Below are 22014 nucleotides of genomic sequence, written 5' to 3'. Positions count from 1 at the left end.
GAGAGATACAGTAATGTACAGTAAGATCATAAACGTACTTTTTTTCCATTTCATTGCCAGTCCTTTGTTCTCGGTCCCAAACTCGCTTGATTTTGCTCATTGTAGAGTGGCATGTGGTGGATAAGGGTTGAAGAAAAAAGAATAGCATTAGTACTGAATGGTCACAAGGGTTTCGGGGGGGGGGGGGGGGGGGAATGTTGGCAGGGGAAGGGGATGGGAGAGAGATACAGTAATGTACAGTAAGATCATAAACGTACTTTTTTTCCATTTCATTGCCAGTCGTTTGTTCTCGGTCCCAAACTCGCTTGATTTTGCTCATTGTAGAGTGGCATGTGGTGGATAAGGGTTGAAGAAAAAAGAATAGCATTAGTACTGAATGGTCACAAGGGTTTAGGGGGGGGGGGGGAAATGTTGGCAGGGGAAGGGGATGGGAGAGAGGGAGAGAGATACAGTAATGTACAGTAAGATCATAAACGTACTTTTTTTCCATTTCATTGCCAGTCCTTTGTTCTCGGTCCCAAACACGCTTGATTTTGCTCATTGTAGAGTGGCATGTGGTGGATAAGGGTTGAAGAAAAAAGAATAGCATTAGTACTGAATGGTCACAAGGGTTTCGGGGGGGGGGGGGGGGGGGGACATGTTGGCAGGGGAAGGGGATGGGAGAGAGGGAGAGAGATAATGTACAGTAAGATCATAAACGTACTTTTTTGCCATTTCATTGCCAGTCCTTTGTTCTCGGTCCCAAACTCGCTTGATTTTGCTCATTGTAGAGTGGCATGGGGAGAGAAGAAAAGAGAATAGCGTTAGTACTGAATGGTCACAAGGATGTCAGGGGGGGGGGGGAGAGAGAGATACAGTATGTTGGAAGGGGATGGGAGAGAGGGAGAGAGATACAGTACAGTAAGATCATAAACGTACTTTTTTTCCATTTCATTGCCAGTCCTTTGTTCTGTGAGTACAGTAGATGCCAGTTTGAAGAGACGTCTCCAGTTGCTGTGCTACAGTAAGCACGTCCAGCGTGTAACTCTGGGCATCCGTAGCAATCCATTTATAGTGTCCTTTATCTTTGTACAATCAGCCTTTGTAAGCTCAAATTTCCCCATGAGCCGTGTCACTATATCGAGGCGCAGATTTTCTGGGATTGCAAATTTATTACGTTGCCCATCATAATTGACCCGATTGCACCAATTCTTATACAGGTCAAAAGAAACATGCTCTTGGAAAATCTGTTGTGCATAACGGTGCATTTCCATCTTCGCTGCTTTAAAGAGAGTGTTGACACCCTCAGCTGTGATGACTTTGAGCGGCATGTCAGGCAAGGAAATCCCCACAGCGCACAATTCTTTGGGTATGATTCTAGGTGTTCTTTCATGTAGAGGTGATGTTCTTTGATGTTGAGGTAAGGTTGCGACGATCATATTTCCAGGGGACAATTGGGATGATGCAACCATTGCAGTGTCCATGTTGTTAGAGGCTTGGGATGGTGCATTGTGTCTGTCAGCCAACCAGTGAGATGTCAGTGGGGTACTTGTTAAGTTGGTCTGACGTTGTTGTGTATCTGAAGCATTATGTGTGGCAGGCAACCAGTGAGATGACACTGGTGTTGTGTCCATGTTCACCAATTCATTTGGTAAAACAGTTTCTGTGTCCATGCTAGGGCTGGCCAATCGGTTGGATGAAGCTGGTGTCATCTCCAAATCAGAAAAGTGGAAAGATGTGGTTGGTTGGGTCATTTCCAAGTCAAAATCCTCTGTTTCAAATGCATCAGGGCAGTCAAATTGTGATTGTACTGGATTAGATGTTGTGGGTGTAATGGGTGGCCCTGTAGCAGCTTGCCATTGTTTGGCTTGAGCAAGCATGTCAATCAGACCTCCTGACAGCACTTTAATTTGTCCTGTCAGTACATGAATTTCCGCTTTCAGTTCATCCACATGTACAGACAGTCCATTGTTTTGGGTTTCCAGGTGGGTCATCTTGCCCAAAATGTCTCTCACCAGCCCTGTGCAGCTACATTGTGGTGGGTTGTGATCCAGAAAGTTAAGTTTCCTACGGGACGGTGATTGAGATTTTTGTTCCAGAGGTGTAATGTGAAGCTCCAAAGGGTGCAAGTCATTATCTACGGGAACTGACACATCTGTCACTGTGTTAATGTCTTGCTGTGCATCAGTGTTAATGTCTTGCACCAGACAGTCATCGTGAGATTCTCCTATAGTCGCGAACAAAGACTTGTTCTTGGCCTTGGCATTTTTCCGTAGTTTGACAACAGGAATATTTTCTTTTCCTGCTTTCTTCTTAACGATATTATTTTTAATGTTTGGCACTAATGCAGCCATTCTCTTGGGACATGCAAGTGTAGGTTCTCCAGAATAGAATTTTTTTGTTTTCACCATCTTCAGTAGGCAGTGCACTCTACAATACACAACAATAAGATTCAAGTTAATACAGTACATACTGTACAGTACAGTACATTAGTTACAGTACAATACAGTAGCATACAGTATTGTATTATGGTATTACAGTAGTGAAAATTACAGTAGGTACAGTACTTGTGACTTATTTGGGCGCCTGATTTTCTTCATCGCACCTAAAATCGCGTCAAATTGCATCGCATACAATCATACAATTGACCCCATTTTTTATTGTATTCCCACCCTGATGGCTAAATGCCCCCATTGTTAACGCCACCCCACTTGCGCTCGCCACACTATATAAAATCAACTCCACGCCGACGTGGATTGTGGGGGTATGAAAAGGTCGGAGGACGCGTAACGCCGCCGCTCGCCACGCTTCGGGTTGGCGTTGATAGTGGGGTGGCGTTAACAATGAGGGCATTTAGCCATCAGGGTGGGAATACAATTAAAAATGGGGTCTGGGGGGCCATTTCACATACTGTATGAAACAGGCATCTGGGTACATCTGTACATACAGTACAGTACAGTATTAAAATCGCATCAAATCGCATCGCATGCAATACAATAGCATACAATGCAACAGCAATTTTCTCTTCAAAGGAATTTCAAGGGAAATCGCATCAAATCGCATGCTTAGGGTACTGGCATACAATTTCAACATTGGCTGCCCAGATACTGTAAGTCACAAGTACCGAAAATTATGTGACCGTACTGCATAGACATGAGCTTTTTTTTTCAATAAAAGGGATGAAGCGATAAACAAAAGTACAGTACGTTAACAGATGGGGCTTAGACAGACAGACTAGGAGGGGTGGAGGCAGGGGCGGGCTGGGCCGGGGGGCAGGATGCCATCTGCCCCCCAGGCCGCTCTGGCAGGTGTGCTGCGGGCCGCGCCGCCGCGCCCGTTTCTGAGGCCGCATTGCCGTTTGTTTTTTTTTTCACTGCCGGCGGCCATGTTACTGTGGTTTTTTAAATGATGTCTGAGGCCACAGCAACATGGCCGCCGGCCTCCACGGCTACGTGGAGGAGGGCTCCGGCCGGCAGCCTGTTCCCTCTTATCCCCAGTGGCAGTCGGCAGACGCTGGGTGCGGTGTGGACGTCATGACGTTGACGCCTCCCACCCACGCGTCTGCACTCAGAGACTGGAGGAAGGCTGGGGCCGCCCGCAGAGCAACTCGTGGGGGACGCTTCAGGAGGCCGCAGAGAGGGGAACAGAAATTTGTGGAGCCGCAGCAGGACAGGAGGAGCCTGGTCGAGGATAAAACACAGGATAGTAGTAAGTTAACATGATCTAAAACGACATACAGTATCTGTAATAATGCAATGACACCACAGGCTGCTCCCCCTGTATAATAATTTGTGTCATGGCATTACTATTAATAATAGTAATGCCATGACACAAATTATTATACAGGGGGAGCAGCCTGTGGTCATGGCATTACTTTTATATTATACAGGTGGAGCACCCTGTGGTGTCATTATTATTGTACAGGGGGAGCAGCCTGTGGTGTCATGGCATTATGCCATGACACCACAGGCTGCTCCCTCTGCATAATAATAATGCCATGACACCACAGGCTGCTACCCCTGTATAATATAAAAGTAATGCCATGACACCACAGGCTGCTCCCTCTGTATAATAATAATGCAATGACACCACAGGCTGCTCCCCCTGTATAATAATTTGTGTCATGGTATTACTATTGTTACTGTACTGTACTGTATATTACAGTATACAGCGGGAGTAGCCTGTGGTGTCATTGCATTATTATTATACAGTACAGCAGGAACAGCATGTGGTGTCATTGCATTATTATTATTATACAGAGGGAGCAGCCAGTGGTGTCATGGCATTCATTTTACTGTATATTATACAGGGGGAGCCACCTGTGGTGTCATAATTATTATTGTACAGGGGGAGCAGACTGTGGTGTCATGGCATTATGCCATGACACCACAGGCTGCTCCCTCTGTATAATACTGTAATAATGCCATGACACCACAGGCTGCTCCCCCTGTATAATACAAAAGTAATGCCATGACACCACAGGCTGCTCCCTCTGTATACTGTAATAATAATAATGCAATGACACCACATGCTGTTCCTGCTGTATAATAATAATGCAATGAATTAATAAAAAATGTAATAAAAAAAATAAAAAAATAAACTGGTACAGTATTCTGGTTCTCCGGATACCTGTAATCTAGTATTACTGTACAGTAATTACTGTACAGTATTACAATACGAACACCCACAGCTAGGGGATTTTGTACACAGCTAGGGGATTTTTTTACACAAACAGTATGACTGAGTCTGCGAAATAGTCTATTAATATGCGCAAAAATCCCCAAACTGCGAAAAAATACGTTACTACAGTATACAGTATTTACAGTATTACACCAACAGTATTTACAGTTGCACAGATTATACGAGAATACCCATAGTAGCAGCCTGCCAGTAGTAGCCCACCCTAATAGAGTATTGTCATCGCTAGTCGGGGATCTGCGGCCTATACACACCAGGCAATTTTAACACGTACAATATTCTAAATGGCGCTACAGTATCTCTACTGCACTGCACTGTACTGTATGTGGCATCCATGTTGATCCCTAAAATGGCGGAAAATCACGATACCACGTGATCCTATTGCTGTGACTACTTCAATTACAAGTACAGTATGCGGGAAAAAATGCCAAATGATCCGTTATTTACGGTATTACAACAATATTACTGACAATACCCCAATCCAGGATTTATTACACATTATACGGACAATACCCATAGCGGCAGCCTGCAGTAGCCTAATAAAGTATTCTCATCTCTAGTCGGGGAACTCTGGACCATACACACCAGGCAATTTTCAGATGAAAAACGTTTAGTGTGTACTGTATGATCCTCAAGAGAATCATGCACTGTTCATTATGGTACTTACTGTATGGTACAGTACCTGAAGCAGAAGTGCAGTAAGGGGGAGGGAAAGTTGATCCTGCCCTCGCAAATGTAGCGGGGGATCTGCGTCCCATACACACTAGGCAATTTTAACACATTGTACAATATTCCACATGGCGCTATCTCTACTGCACTGTGCAGCCATCTCGATTCCCAACATGGCTGAAAATCACGATACTGTATCACATGTGCTCCTATTACTGACTGACTCTGCGAAACAGTCTGTAAACATGAGAAAAACACCGGTCCCCTCGTTTGAGGAAAAAATACGTGTTTTACGGTATTACACCAATGGTATTACGAAGAGAACTAGTATTTAGCAGCCTACAGTAGCCCACCCTAATAGAGTACTGTCATCGCTAGTCGGGGATTTGCGGCCCATACACACCAGGCAATTTTAACACATTGTACAATATTCTCAATGGCACTTGTACAGTATACAGTATTCTGCACCGGGTGCATTTGAACAGTAGGGAAAGAAGGGAAACATCTTCATTCAGGGAAGGGTGGGAACCGAGCGCTTCCGCGCAGGGACCGTTTTGTAGTGCTGCTTACTGTATACTGTAATGCAGCAATCAGTGAAATGTACAAATGACTGTACTACTGTATAGTGTACAGTACTTACTGCTCCAGCGAGAAGATACAGTAGTGTTCTTGCGGAAGGAAGGCAGTATGATGGTAAAACGGTAGAAACACGAAAGCAGCAACAACTTGACTTTGGATTCAGCAGAATGAATAGTCCAGGTGTACAGGTAGAATCTCGTGCTTGTATACAGGCAAGAGATGAAGAGACGATCCGTAGCAATTCTACACGGTTTAGATGCAGAAAAACAAACTGGATTGTTTGACAATTTTAATGTACTGTAGCTGAATTTATGCTGGCAGAGACAAAGGAAATCCTTCATGAAGCTGATAGGTGCATTTGAATTATGTACAATTACCAGCGAAACAAAAAGGCAGACTGAAATTAACATATGACTGCAATCAACATCTTATTGTCTGAGGTGTCGGTCTGTGTCTGAGTTTGGAGAAATCTATTGTTGCTGAAAAAAAACGTTCTCTGTAGCGCAGTACAGTATGTACAGTATGGGTATTAACTATCGTTTTTGTTTGTGGAAAAGTCCGAAAGATTTTGATAAGCACCAACTACTGTAACTGTATTAGTTTAAAAAAAAAAAAAAGAACGTTTAAAAAATAAAAATATAATGTAACCAACTGAGGATCGAACTACTGATACTGAGATAGTGAAGCCGTGCCTCTACCCGCTAGGCCACTATTGCCTGTGATTTTACTGCTGGCAGATGGTTAGCATGGCTTCTGCACCAATCAAATACAGTTCATGACCATACAGTACGTCACTGCGGCTGCGAATAAAAGAAAAGAACTCTGTCCGTAAAGTAAGGACAAAATCCGTAGTGTAAAGTATGATACTGTAGGTCCTCAAATAAAGTTTTAAGTAGTCATCCAGCAATAGCAAAGGTTAGCATGTCTTCTGTACCAATTACATAAATGACCGTACGTAGCTGCTTCTGCGAATAAATACAAAACAATCTGTCCGTAAAGTAAGGACAAAATCCGTAGTGAAAAGTGGCTGGTTAGCAATGGTTAGCGAATTTAATCCCGAAACACGGTCCTCAAGGCAAGGAGTTTTACCTGAAAAGCTAAATCTATTTTGCGAAAAAAAAACGTTTAAAAAATAAAAATATAATGTAATCAACTGAGGATCGAACTACTGATACTGAAATAGTGAAGCCGTGCCTCTACCCACTAGGCCACTATTGCCTGTGATTTTACTCCTGGCAGATGGTTAGCATGGCTTCTGCACCAATCAAATACAGTTCATGACCATCCAGTACGTCACTGCGGCTGCGAATAAAAGAAAAGAACTCTGTCCGTAAAGTAAGGACAAAATCCGTAGTGTAAAGTATGATACTGTAGGTCCTCAAATAATGTTTTAAGTAGTCATCCAGCAATAGCAAAGGTTAGCATGGCTTCTGTACCAATTACATAAATGACCGTACGTAGCTGCTTCTGCGAATAAATACAAAACAATCTGTCCGTAAAGTAAGGACAAAATCCGTAGCGAAAAGTCGTGGCGGCCACTGTTTTGTAGAAGAGATTTTTACGCATGCGCTGTACTGTTTGGGAAAAGTGACATCTGGTGGTCAATGAGTGTAAGTGCAGGTTACATTTACAAGATTACGTTACGTTATAACGCGATCTATAACGGGACTATAGCGCAAGGAGCAGGCGCGATCCAGGCGCGATTTGCATGGCGCACTGTATGCGCAACGCAGCCACGATGTACCAGGCCATAACTGTATGGTCCTAATTCTGGACCAGATAAAAAGAGACTGTATTACATATTGACAGGTATCTGTGGAAACAGGCCTACTAATGCCAGACTCCATAGGACAACTGCAAGCGTCATCATTAGTATTGGCACTTACACCTGCCGCATGCAGGATGCAGAGCAGCACAGACATATAACCACATGATTCTCCCACAATACAGATCTATTGTGCGCAACTACAGCATTAGCTTCTAGGCACAAACCTAGGGGGTTATTCATGTTCATTCGGTCCTCCGTGCACATCTGCACATGCGCAGGCGCATTTCTGCGCATGTGCAGACATAGGGTGCATGCACCATGGCGAACTTTCGGTTTGCCGGTTACATGGTGTGCAGGGGGCGGAGAAGGGTGGGGGGTGCTGGGCTGCCCCATAACCATATGGGAACGCCCAGCATTATATGGGCGTTCCCATGAGAACTCTGGGTGTTCTCATGGTAATGAGGCGGTGACACGGGTGTGGGGGGCAGGCAGCTGACATCACCGGATGTCAGCTGCCTGCCCATATGTGTTCCACCGTGCACTGTATTCCGCACTGTATCCAACTTGCTCTATATCCCACACTGTATACAACCGTGCTGTTTCCAACCCACACTGTATCCAACACCACATCCAACCCACACTGTATCCTGAACTATATCTACAGTATAACTAATCTGCACTGTTTCCAACCCACACTGTATCCAACCAATATTGTATCCAACCTGCACTTTATTCAAACCACACTATGGAGCCAATTCAGGATCACTCAGTGTGATCCCAATTCGGCCCCAGTGTTGATGGTCGGGGTTTGTGCATGCACATTTCTGTGCAAATGTAATCCCTGGAACTGAATGGTTACACACTCACCAGGCTGTTCTATGTGGGATGGGAAGGGGCGGAAGGGGGCGGAAACAGGGCTGGACCATGGGAACTCCCAGAATTTTATGAGCGTCCTCTTGAAAATTCTGGGCTTTCCCATGGGAACGCATGCAGGCCATTGCCTACCGGGGGCGGCCACTGTCATCACCGCCTGCTCTTTCTTCAACAGCAGAAAGGCAGGAAAAACCATTTTATGTTCTGCGACTAGTGGATTCAAGTGGGGGGATGGGTTAGCGAACACATCCCCTTGTATGGTACAGAGGGGATTCGGTATTGGGGGGCCGGGCATTCGGCGGGACAGCGTTTCAGCGCTCAGTAAGCAGTGAACCTTGCTTCTCCCTGAGCCAACCAGAATCAGGCCCTGCACAGTGTCTAATGCACCCCACATCTGGCCTGCACCGTATCCGACCCATACTATATCTGGGACTATATCCAATGCACACTGTAACTGAGACTATCTGTCCCACACTGTATCCTGCACTGTACCCAACACACACTGTGTCCTGCACTGTATCTGACACACACTGTATCTTGCAGCGTATCTGACCAACACTTTTTCGTGCACTGTATCCTGTGTGTTTTCTGGTACAGTGTGGTATAAACCTGTGTGTGTGCCACTGCAATTTGTCATTACCCTGTGTGTGCTGTTGCAGTGCGGTGTGACCTTGTGTGCAGCTGCAGTGAAATGTGTACAAGTGGCACTGTGTGGTGGGATGTCCTGTTTCGCCACTGTGGTGGCATAGCCAGTGCTGATAGAGCTGCTGGCAATGACCCCTGTCCCCTCTGACTCCCTCAATAGACTCTGTGCACATCATCTATTAACTGCACAGACAGGGAGGACTCCCAACTGCCCCCCCCCCCCTCCCCCATTGCGTAACACTGCTGTGAAATAATATGCTATATGATTTTATCAGCCTCTTACAGTGTATTGCATTTGGACCCACTCCTTTTATGCCCTTTAACCTTTCAGTCTGATGAACAGCAAAATTGCTTCTTTGTGATCATTAACACTGATAATATAATGCACTTCATTAGCAGCTTCCTTCCATATCCTTAAAGAAGGTTAGAAGGTTATTTGAGCCAGATGCTGATACTCAAGTGGACTTCATTATCTGCTCTTCAGGAGGTGTTGCCATCCTGTGGAAAGCAGTATCCATGTAATGTGGTTACTATTGCTTGTAAGGGCTTATTATATAATATTGGTGCTATTCATATCAGTAGGAAGGTTCTTAATTGAATATGGAATATTACCTTATTAATTTTGGAGTTACGGGGCCATTAATATATTGTAGACACTAAGGGGTAAATTTACTAAGATGGAATTTCTTTGGAAGATAGAATGTTGCCCATAGCAACCAATCAAAATGTACTTATTTATGTAACCCTACTTTAGGTTATACATGTATATTGATGTATATATATGAAAGTGAAATTGTAGTGTTAATATATTTATTGAAGTTATGTATGTATGTATGTATGTATGTATGTATATAGAATATATTTAATGGTGCACATATATTATATGTATGGTATACTGGCATGCTGGCTTAAAGACTTGTAGAGCAACAAGCACAGCACTGGAAATTTCCAGAGCCCCATAAGACTCCTTAGGCTGTCAATCAGTGAGAACAACGACTGTCCTTGAGCCAGTCAGTTGACCAGGCAGTTGACCAGTCAGCTGACTCTGTGAAGGGCTGCCAGAAACGCTGCTGGCCTAAATGTGGCCATACACACGCAGATTTATCTGCAAATCTGTCTGGTTGGAACAAAAACATGGTTATGGATGAGAGCAAATGACAGTTGACCATTTGCTTGGAAATGCTGGAAAACTGAAAAACGGTCACTCATCCATAACCATGTTTTTATTCCAACCAGCCAGATCTGAAGATAAATCTTACTAGTGTATTGGCCCCCTTAGACTGACAGTCTCCCTTATCCAGCGCTTACCTTCTCTGATGCTGCATAGCTGTGAACATTGAGAGCTGTAGATATTTAGGTGCTATACTATGTGGCTGGGGAAGTGAGCCAGGAAGGGGTTACTACCTGTCCAACTAAAACGCAAGCTGCACCATATATCATCCGGTGCAGGCAGGAGGACTGTGGCCTAGTGCTACAAGTTGGGGAAGACAGAGGAGGAGGAGCGGTGACTGACAGTATTGCTCTGCCAAAGCCCGAAGGGAGTGTCAGGTCGCCGACCCTCTGCTTAGCCACTAAAGCAGTAGGAACTCACATCATCACAGCAGCAGCACCGCCTAGCCAGCAAAGGAGGAGCTGCTGAGCTGCAAATATAAAATATCAACATATCCCACTCAAGTGCAGCAGAGAAAGAGTTAAGGAGCAAGCAGACAGTGGGCGGTATTCAATGAGCCTGATTCGCCAGGTTTTTATGGCGAATTTGTGCTGTTTGGCGAATTTTTGACTAAAACGGTGAATCACCCTATTCAATGACCAGATGGCGAATACATTTGAAGGTTTTTTTCGCCATGATTCACCGAGTAGCAATCGCTATCTTTTTATGGTGAAGTGGAATGTGAACTTTTAAAATAAAATGTTTTGTTTTTTACATTTGGTGTAAAAAAATCAGGAATTTTATTCTGAGGAGGGGCATGCTATTTTTATTCATGTGCTGTCACCGGAGAGGATTCCGAGGTCGTCGCCGGGGACCAGGTGAGTTGGATTTGCTTCCTTAGGTACCCCTGGGGACTACCTCGGATCCCGGACCCCGGATTCTGCAGCCCAGGAGCCCCGGAACCAGGACCAAGGCCCCGGAACCGGACTCTTCTGCCCTGGAGCCCCGGAGGACAGACCCAGGACCCAGGGACCGACCTACGGGCTCAAGGTAGGTAAGTATCAGTGTGTGTGTGTTTTGTGTGTATTAAACTTTTATTTTACAGTGTGTCAGTGTGTTTTTGTTAACTATTTTTTGTACTGCAGAACTACAAGTGCCAGCGGGCCCTTTAATGCCCCGCATGCTGGGACTTGTGGTTCTCCAAGTCCCAGCATGCGGGGTAGGCTGGCTGGGACTCATAGTTCGCCAGTATAAAACAATAGTTTTAATTCTTTTTTTTACACAAGCCATCAGCCCGATGCCCACCGCCCAGGGGCATCGGGGACAGCCCCAGACTATCAGCATGGGCTGGTAAGTCCTGGAGGGGGGGGACCCCTTCATTTTGTCCCCCGTATTTTGGGAACCAGCGCCGGACCTTGAGCCTGGTGCTGGTTTCATGAAATCAAGGGGACCCCTATTTGTCTGGGACCCTGATTTTATGTCACCAGCACCGGCTCACTGAGCACGGGGCTGGTTATGCTCGGGCGGGGGACCCCGCGCTCGTTTTTTTTTGTTACTTTGCGCTGTCCTGCAAATGTGCGATTTTCAGACATGAAAATCGCACATTTTCAGGACTAAAGACAGCGCACCACTTCGCCGAAAATCGCCCCTCTTCGCACTTTTCAGCCTCCAATGCGCATCACATTAAATATGCGCATTTTGACTGAAAAGTGCGAATTGAAAAAAGGCGATTTGCGGCGATGTGGTGCGCGAAAAAAACATGCGCATTTAGCGCAAAGCATAGAATGTCACCCTCAAAGTCTGGACAGACAGACAGATTTAAGTAACTGGAAACATTGTATATGAAAGAACTCTCAGAGACAGAGAAAAGGTTTGATTAGATTGGATACATACATTAGTATCCAATACTAATACTTTTCAACTACTACATTCAGATAGATACATTTTTATTAGTTTAAAGGAAGACTGAACTGTACGCTTACATTTGGGCCCCAACATGCGCATATATTATTCTTTTAATGCTGGCCAGCTAAGGTGTTTTTTTGTAATGCATGCAAGCATTTCTGTATAGGATTTAGGAGGATTAGAGGGTACTGTATTGTATTGTATAAAGAGCACGGAAATGTATTGTATGTTATTATTGATATGTTCCTTTATGCTTATGTAGTGATACATAGAAATTATATTAAACTTACTTATTCTATTGAAGGGTTAGCCAAGTTCATTAGGGAGTAACATTATAGGATAGGCATATACTTAATTAGATGAGTGTTTACCAGGGTGGAGGCACTTAGGACCTTATTCTGATGCGGAACGTACGTTCCGCATCACCATACGTTTCCCGTACGCGGACGGTAAGCGAAAGTCCACCCACAAAACATCCGCATACGGACGGCCACAAAGACCGACAAAGGGGAGTGGTGTACACTTGAGCGTACGCCACCGTACACGGATGGATCTTCTCAGACACCGCTAACTGGCATACAACAGAGCGTACACCAACGTTTACGGACGGTTCTCCTCCGCTAACACACCGACAGCTTACGGCTGTCTGAGCGTAAAGCCACCGTGCACGGACGGGTCTCGCCTGTTTTCAATGGAAAACTCAGTGTATGTCAACCATCGTACGCTCACTCTCAACCACCGTGAGAGTGAGCGTACGTCCGTGCACGCTTGCATACCCTTCACATATATGGCCCTGCTAATCTAGCCTTTCAACTATGATTAAGGCGATTAAATGAATTATTCTAATTGTTATTCAATTATTGTTTTCTATTACCTCAATTGTCTACCTTAATGAACACCCTAATAAAAATACATTTTAACCCTCCTTACATGTATATTTATTATGTTCTATTGTTGCATTTTAATCACTATCTATGTGTCCCCACATTGCTGTTACTTTTAAATCAACTTATGTTGGTGTTACAGTGAAAACGTTGACACATGTCGACTTGTGTAGATTGAGTGTCCTGCTGTTTAAAGTATATGAAAACACTTACTGAATGTGTGTAAATGGTTACAAAATAACTACCTTGGCATATATAAGCAGGTCTTAAAATTAATCTAAGCTAAAATGAAACCAACCTTTACATGTAGAGAAGTGTAGAAAGATAAGCTTCCAATGTGTTTGAGGGCTGTGTGTGGCTTGCAGGTAGTGAAATAATGGTTTGGACTTAATAGACTGCAGCATTGCTTATTACATTCAGGTGTATGTGTTTGACCAGTAATCAGCGTTAATTAGCAGACCCAGGCGTCCGCTCTCATGCGGTATCTGTAGGGGTGGTCTGGAGGTCTCGGTGGCGGCCGCCTGTTTTGTGTCCGAAATGCACGGTGCTTTCGCCGATCGAGCGGTAGTAGCACTGTACATTTTTTGTGCACACCCCCGTGTACGCCCATGTTTATGCCCAGTTTCCCTCATTACTTCGGCCGCTCCCCTCAACACGCCCCTGTGCCGCCCACAATGACCGTACTCTTGGGGACAGGTTTTTTCGCACGGAAAGACCTGTTCGTGAGCATTGTGAAGTCGCAGCGCCTGCGCATTGCGGAAGGTACGCATGCGCAGAACAAAAAAAAACAGATCTGCCAGCGTACGTTAATAACGTACGAACCAGAATAACCCCCTTAGTTACTTAGTTGTAACCTTTACATAGTAAAAGATTAAAGGGGTTACATTTAGTTATCACTTTTTAGAAGATAATATATAGAATCTGATTGGTTGTCCATAGCAATATTCCATCTTCAATAAAACTCTCATTTTAGTTAATAAACCCCTAATAATTCAAAATGAAGCAGGTGCCTTATTGGGGCAATGACAGCCACCATGCTGACAAGCCCTAAAATTGGGGCATGATCTCACTGAAAGAGACATAGCCTCACAGCCTGACCCCCTTTTTATTACTCTGGGGGCATGCCCAGCATTCCTGGAGATGCTGTAGACTTGTCTAGCTGCACTGCTAATGCCTACACTGTGATAGAAGCCGAGTGAACGCATGCTGTGTCACAGTACAGAACCTGGATTCTGCACTGTTTTACAATCCACGCTCCATATGCATGGTGTCTCAGTGCCTCCGGGCACTAACAGTCTAAGTCCTTGTGCCACAATTTTTGGGGCCGACGAACTGGCCACTTTTTTGGCATCAGCGTCCGAGAAACAAACTGAGCAGTGTTTAAATATCTGCTAGTGCAATTAGATCAGTTACAAGCTGTGGCTTTGAAGGTCTGAAAAAATGGACTGGAGCTATGCAGTTGGGTGCCCACCCTTCTCTCCCTCAACCACACCTCATAATCCCTACACTGAACCAGACTTTCATACCTGGCTACAAAGCACTTTCTCTGGACGACTTTCCTTTAGCCCTCTACAGGGAACCTGTGACCATGGAATTACTACATTCTCAGGTGAGACTAACCCAGTCTCACCACACATTTAACCCCCTTTGCTTCACCATGAATGGGAAAGCACCTTGCTCTCCTCAAGGTGTTGAAACGTCCTGGTAGTCTTTCAAATTTCCTGGATAGGGCACCAGGATGCTCAGGAGCAAGACTCCCCACAAGAATGGTAGCTTTAGTTGCTGGAAGGGCCGACCCTTCAGATAGCCGTTTCATCAAATCCCTGAAGCCTGGGAAATTGTACCCCAAAATTAATAGGTATGGAAGCTTGGGGCTGATGGCTGCTATTACTTCATGATAGCTGCCCCTTATGCCAATTCTGATTCAAACTCTTGGCAACCTCTCAGTGGAACCGTGGACGCACAGTACTTCTACAGAGCCTGGAACTCTCTCTGTTACCCTGGGTAACATAGCCTCAGACACGAGTGTCAATTCACTGCCTACATATTTTTACTATGGCAGGAAATTTGTGACCTCCTAATACAACCGTTTCCCACAATAGGGGAGGTCATGTACAGTAGTTAGAGGAACCATGGTACAGGAAACTGCTTTAGCTGGCCGCAAACTGGCAGAGCTACAGTCCATTGACTATGCTTTTTAGTAAAGGTTCACCTCATTCATAACTTTCTTTATACCCCTCTGCATGGCTATGCCCTTCAAGAGGCAAGCAACAGCGAGGTGCCAGCTTCACAGTATGCTGGGCCCTATGCTCCTTTTTAGGGGTTCTAGCCATATTGACCACAGCTTTATACTGATGGCCGACTGGGGATCTTGATGGAGTACCCAGAGCTGCATCTCTCATCCACAGAATACACACTGGTTTATGGCTACAATCTCTACCAACTTCATAGTAGTATGAGTTTCTTTCTGCATTGATCTTCTGCCATAGCGGGTGAGATCAGCCAGCTGCTTCCAGACTGATACCCTTGAGCATAGGGCCCAGTCCCTGAAACACTGTGCTTTACCTGCTGCAGGCCAGAATAGTCATTTTGACTTTTTTTATAGTTAGCAGCTTCATTATCTTTTTAGTCTGCATATGCTTTCTGTGACTCCCCAATAAGGTATGGTGCTAGTTTGTCTGCCCAACAGACTTGTGGCCACTTCAAATGTTGTGCCACTCATTCAAAAATAAGAAGATATGCCTCTGGTCCTCACAGACATAGATAGAATTCTACATTTTTGGACTTAAGGAGGCTTACCAATTCCTTCTGTATGGTCTGGTGTGCAGCTAACAAAGAGGTTAGTGTACAGAATATTTCCTCCATCTTGCTCTTAGAGGAGTAGTGTAATGTCACGTGTAGTAGATATTGATAAGGCAGTATTTAACTCCCCCAAATCTAACTCTCTCTGTACATTAGGGATGGGGAACCTTCGGCCATCCAGCTGTTGTTGAACTACACATCCCAGCATGCCCTGCAACAGTTTTAGTATAGCCAAATAGTAAAACTATTGCAGGGCATTTAGGGATGCGTAGTTCAACAACAGCTGGAGTGTCAAGGCTCCCCATGCCTGCTGTACATGATACATTTTCCCTACCTGCAGCATACCTCCCAACTGTCCCATTTTTTTGCGGGATCATCCTGGTATTATGGGATCATCCTAGCATTATGTTCCTGTGGAGGGGGGGCGGGCAGTTGGAACACCCCCCAAGACTGAATGGAATAGACGCATGCGCACAATGTCTATTTAGCATTGCATACAGGTGGAACCTGGGGGCGTGGCCTGAGGATGCATCATCCCATGAGGTCACACCCACTTTTCATAGCCATACCCCCTTTTGGGTGCTCACGCCAGTGTCCCGTTTTCAACTATACATATGTTTGGAGGTATACTGCAGTGCAACATGGTTTTGCCTATTTGAGAACATTTGCCATTTGATTAGGTCTGAATTAGGCCCAAAGCAAAGAGACACCTAATTCTCTGGGTTTCCCTTAAGGTAGAGGGGAAACAGGTAGAAATGATCTTAGACATCGGTTCAGCATTGCCTGTAATTACTGATTATTATAAACCAATTGTTCAATCAGCCCATATCCCATTGAGAAAATAAATGAGTTGAGCTCCACACTTATACGGGTGAGGTGTTCTCTTAATGGGAAAAATAAATGTAAATGTTAAACAACTTCACAGACTTTATGTATCTGTACTGCAGAATGGTGGCCTTGCTTTAATGGGTTGGGGGTGGCTCAGGATAGTCAAATTGAATTTTAAATCCACCCATAACCTATACCTTGCAGCGACATTTTGAAAGTATGGGGCCCATTCAGGCCCGTTCGTTAGGGCTTAAATTGAGCCACGTTTTTGATAGTGGAGGACTGTGCATGCCAAGACGTTTACACTATGAGGGAAGATAAGGAGAACAAATATTGTTTTTCAGCGCCTGCCCCAAATTCGGAAAATCTCTGGCCATGATAAAAGCAGGTTCAAAAAATCATCTAGCCGGTAGTGAAGGAAGAGTTAATCAAGTTAGTACAGGGTGCTTTCTCCAGTAAAATGCCGTAAAATGGTCACACCAATCGCATTGGTTCTAAAAAAGGACAAATCATGAATAATTGAGTCTGTCGAGATTTTAAGACATAGAGAAATCATGTTCTGCACATTGTGCAATATCTCTTGCCAGGAATTGAGGATATCTTTGAATTGAAATAGTTTCACAAAAATATACCTGGCAGAAATATGTATGCAGATGGGAGAAGCTTCATAGAAATAGCTCACCATAAATATACACAAAGGATTATTGCAATACAACAGATTTGTATTTGGCATAGCTACATCCCACCATGGTAAGGAACAATGAATCAGACACTACAAAGAATAACAGGACCGCAGTGTCATATAATAATAATAATAATAATAATAATAATAATAATAATTATTATTATTATAATTATTATTATTATTATTTTCTTTACATAGCACTCTTCCCAAATGGACACAATGCTGTTAACAGATACTATGAATATAATACAGTGCAGGTACAAATATTATTTATTTATTAACAGTTTCTTATATAGCGCACACATATTCTGCAGCGCTTTACAGAGAATATTTGAACATTCACATCAGTCCCTGCCCCAGGGACCAGTATATTTTTGGACGATATAACATGTGCAGAGATAGTTAGATTTGGGTGTTATTTTGTTTCTGTGCAGGGCAAATACTGGCTGCTTTATTTTTAAACTGCAATATATATATATATCTCTCCACCTGGACTGCGGACACCCCACTGCATATTGATTTTGTGCTATCGCAGAATTGAAAAAGACTCAGCCGGAGAGCTATTCTATTATTGTATCACCCTGGAGAATATCAATATTCTTAAAACGTCATGATATATGAATATCGGCTATATCACAACCTACGACTACTCTGACCACTATTCGAATCTGAACATCAGAAGTTTTCCCTCTCATATGAGTGAAAACTGCCTTAAACAGATTGATCACGTGTATTACCCCTGAAGAAGTCCCTTAGGGACGAAACGCGTAGGGTATCTCAGACCATCCTCACTATTGGTCGAATCAGGAATTTATACACCTCTGTGAAGACAACTATTGGATAACCACTGTTTGTTGTATTTTATACATTTTACTGTTTGAAATAAACATTTTTGATTTTAATGTATTGTTGGTGAAACATATCGAAGCGCACCTCTACACCTTTCACGCTATATATATATATATATATATATATATATATATATATATATATATATCAGTTAGAAGTACAAACCAGACCCAAATGAAACTCTCTCTGCACATGTTACATCTGCCCACCTGCAGTACACATGGTTTTGTCCATTAAAGAGAGAATTTGCTTTTGCAAGTGAACCAGAATCAGGCCCAGTGCGTGATGCCATTTTGGATCATCAGTAGCAAGGTCCAGTTGAGACTGCCATTTTATAGTTATCTACATAATATTATTGTCAATGTCAAAAATTATGTCGAGCAATTAGTTTAATGAAGGTTCCTTGATGGACTACAAGAACACAGACAATAAGTACTAATATTTTTTCAAATATTGTACTTTGTAGAAGTGATCAACATAAAATCTACACAAATCAGGAGAAAATAGAGGCTGTGTTGGAAGCTCACAGCTGATTATGTGATGTAGTTAATATGCTGACAATCGGGATCCTGGATGCAGACAAATCCCAACTGCCGACATTAAGGTTTGTCATTTCATTTAATAAATTCTCCAGTTCCACATCAAGTTAGCACACAATGCTTCATCTTACTGTATAGGTATTGTCACACACCTTGAAACATGGGACTGAATAACTTGCACATGTAATTTTTGCAAGGAATGATCTTAAGACTTCACACTTAATGATGGCCACACATCAGACAGATATCGTTCCAACCAGCCAACTTTTGGCTGGTTGGAATGATAATCTTTCTAGTGTGTGGGAGCAAACGATTATCATCCGTTTGCTCCCACACGGCCAAAAACGCTGCTAAACGGCCCTGAACGGTCGTTCCAACTTGCTGGGAAAAATCAAACCTGTTTGAATTTTCCCAGCTGATCGTGCAGATGTGTGGGGATAGTTTCCCCAACTGCCCGATAAGTAGGCGGACACTGATCAGCAGTGTCCACCTACTTGTGTCACCAGTGGAGTCCAGTGCCAGCAGCAGGAGGAGAGGTGCCAGTGTCACACTGGCACCAGCACCCGCAATCAATACTGCCTGGCCCTCTGCCCCCCACCCGCTGCAGATCGGATATCTATTTCTGATCTGCAGCACTACTCACACTAATTAGCGCATTACACTTATAGCCGGCGCTGCAGCACTACTCACACTAATTAGCGCATTACACTTATAGCCGGCGCTAACTACAGCACATAACCACTGTACTTAACAGATGGTTCTGGCGGCAGAAGGGAGCAGCGGCTTTGTGAGGAGGGAGGATAGGGGATGCACTGCCCGCACTCCGCTCTTATCCTGCGTCCAGGTCTCATCACTTTGCCGCCGCTGGTCCTCTACCTGCTTCTGCCGGGTGCCCTGTTCTCATCCCCGGCCCTGCTGGGCTCTCATAACTGCGCCGCCACTGGTCCTCTCCCTGCCGCTGCTGGGCACAAGACCCCATCGGTGTCCCTAAGGTGAGGGCTGCTGGCTGGGGTTTCTGCTATACTTTCTCCCAAAAGGTAACTCCGGCATACATGCATTAACTACCTACCCCCCCCCTTCTCTCACCCCTCTCTGCCTGACTCCCCTCCCCCCCTTTCTCTCACCCCTCCCTGCCTGACTTCCCCCTTCTCTCACCCCTCTCTGCCTGACTCCCCCCTTCTCTCACCCCTCTCTGCCTGACTCCCCCCTCTCTGTCTGACTCCCCCCTTCTCTCACCCCTCTCTGTCTGACTCCCCCCTTCTCTCACCCCTCTGTCTGACTCCCCCCTTCTCTCACCCCTCTCTGTCTGACTCCCCCCTTCTCTCACCCCAATCTGCCTGACTCCCCCCTTCTCTCACCCCTCTCTGCCTGACTCCCCCCTTCTCTCACCCCTCTCTGTCTGACTCCCCCCTTCTCTCACCCCTCTCTGTCTGACTCCCCCCCTTTCTCTCACCCCTCCCTGACGGACTTCCCCCGCTATCTGTATTTCTGCCTCACCCCCATCTCTGTATGTCTGACCCCTCGCTCTGTCTCACCCCCTCCTCTCTCTACCTGTCTGACCCCCCTCTGTTACCCCTCTCTCTCTCTCTGCATGACACCACTATCTCCCCTCTATCTCCCTGCCTAACCCCCACTCTATCTTTCTCTTTGTCTGTCCCCCTCTCACCCCTCTCTCTCCCTAGCCCCCCTCTCTCTTTCTCTCTCTATACCCGCCCTGATCCCCAGACGTCTTCTCCTCCATCGGTATTCAGTTGCACCTGCCCATTTCCAATCCTCATCCCTTTACCAGCAGTCCCGCGACCAACAATTAGTGGCACCAGCACCCACCTTATTTGTATGTTTGTATATATATATATTGCGCTCTCCTTGAGTGCCTTATTTCCGAATGCCACCATAACCACATATTCTAGATAGAGAGATATAGATCTATATGTGTGGTGTGTGTAGATGGATGGTGGCATTGGAAATAAGGTACTCAAGGTGAGAGCTATTATATATATATATATATATATATATATATATATCTAGGCAAAGGTAGAAGAAATGCGCTTCATGGTGTATTATCACAAAACACTTTAATGGATAAAAGGTACTTCCAAGGTACACAAATAAAGGGACTCGTACCACATAACACACAGCTGTGGGCTGGATACCACACGATATAATAATATAAGCCAAGGGGCAAAGCTGCTCACGATACTGCCGGGAAGTTGCTGACTCAGCTCACAAGACGCCGCCGCGCTGGATTGCGATGCCGCTGCCTGGAGAGGACAGGTAAGTTGGATTCACCGGAGATGGAGACAGCCACACAAAGCGTAGTTAGCCACGCCCTGACGCGTTTCGTCACTAAGACTTCGTCAGAGGGCGTGGCTACTACGCCTAGCAGGTAGCTAGAAGTACCCTGCAACCTGTCAGTCACCAATATGGCAACCAATGGTGTTCCCATATGGGCGGGATGTAAGTTACACATTGCCGCTCGATAAAGCAGCTAGTGCGCTACCGTATGGGGGGATGTTCAAAAATTAAGAGAAACACACTACATGGGAAATCTCCCGGTGTGTACGTAACACTGGTGCCCTTATAAATGGCTATATTAAGCCCACAAGCGGCCAGTGGAATAATAAATGGGGCTGGGTATAGCTAAGTGTAATGGCAGAACATACTGCCAATTAAAAGCACACGAAAAACCATATATATGTATATAAAAAAACGCAGCCGGAATGTATGTGTGTCAAATAGAGGCACATTAACACCGTCAATCACAAATAAGGCAACCAATGATGTTATCATCTGGGCGGGGTGTTGATAACACAATGCCGCTCAGGACGGCCGCTGGTGCGCTACCGTAAGGGGGGATGTTCAAAAATTGAAGCAAGCACACCACATGGGAAATCTCCCAGTGTGTGTGTAACACTGGTGCCTTTTATATGGCCATATTAAACCTACATATAACCAGTGCACAAATACATCAGGCAAATTATAACTAAATATGGTAGCATAACGTACTGCCAGTTAAAAAACACAAAAAGAAATTTTTCATATATATATATATATATATATACACCTATATTTAAAAGACGCGCAGCCGGGGAAGATCTCTCCCGACGTATATGTCAAATAAAGACATGTATGTTAAAAGATCGTGGGCAACTTTCCCCCAG

The 22014-nt window shown here is 44.7% G+C and overlaps 1 protein-coding gene across 1 annotated transcript; it reads right to left on the bottom strand.

The window, feature by feature from the left end:
* Positions 1 to 650: 650 nt before the first annotated feature.
* On the bottom strand, positions 651 to 6651 carry LOC146008447 (uncharacterized). Its single transcript, XM_083147739.1, has 2 exons — positions 5987 to 6651; positions 651 to 2409 (listed from the first exon to the last, which is right to left on the bottom strand). Exon 2 carries the CDS (start codon positions 2388 to 2390, stop codon positions 999 to 1001), a length of 1392 nt encoding a protein of 463 aa, XP_083003865.1. The 5' UTR covers positions 2391 to 2409; positions 5987 to 6651; the 3' UTR covers positions 651 to 998.
* Between the last annotated feature and the right edge of the window lie 15363 nt (positions 6652 to 22014).

The sequence above is a fragment of the Crinia signifera genome, chromosome 6 (genome assembly GCF_055691185.1).
Source record: "Crinia signifera chromosome 6, ASM5569118v1, whole genome shotgun sequence".
In the NCBI taxonomy this organism is placed as follows: domain Eukaryota; kingdom Metazoa; phylum Chordata; class Amphibia; order Anura; family Myobatrachidae; genus Crinia; species Crinia signifera.
Note: the sequence above shows the minus strand (reverse complement) of the source record. Positions and strands in the feature narration are given on the sequence as shown.

Excerpts from the sequence above, each read along its gene's own strand:
- LOC146008447 (XM_083147739.1), bottom strand. The coding sequence starts at position 2,390 with ATGGTGAAAACAAAAAAATTCTATTCTGGAGAACCTACACTTGCATGT.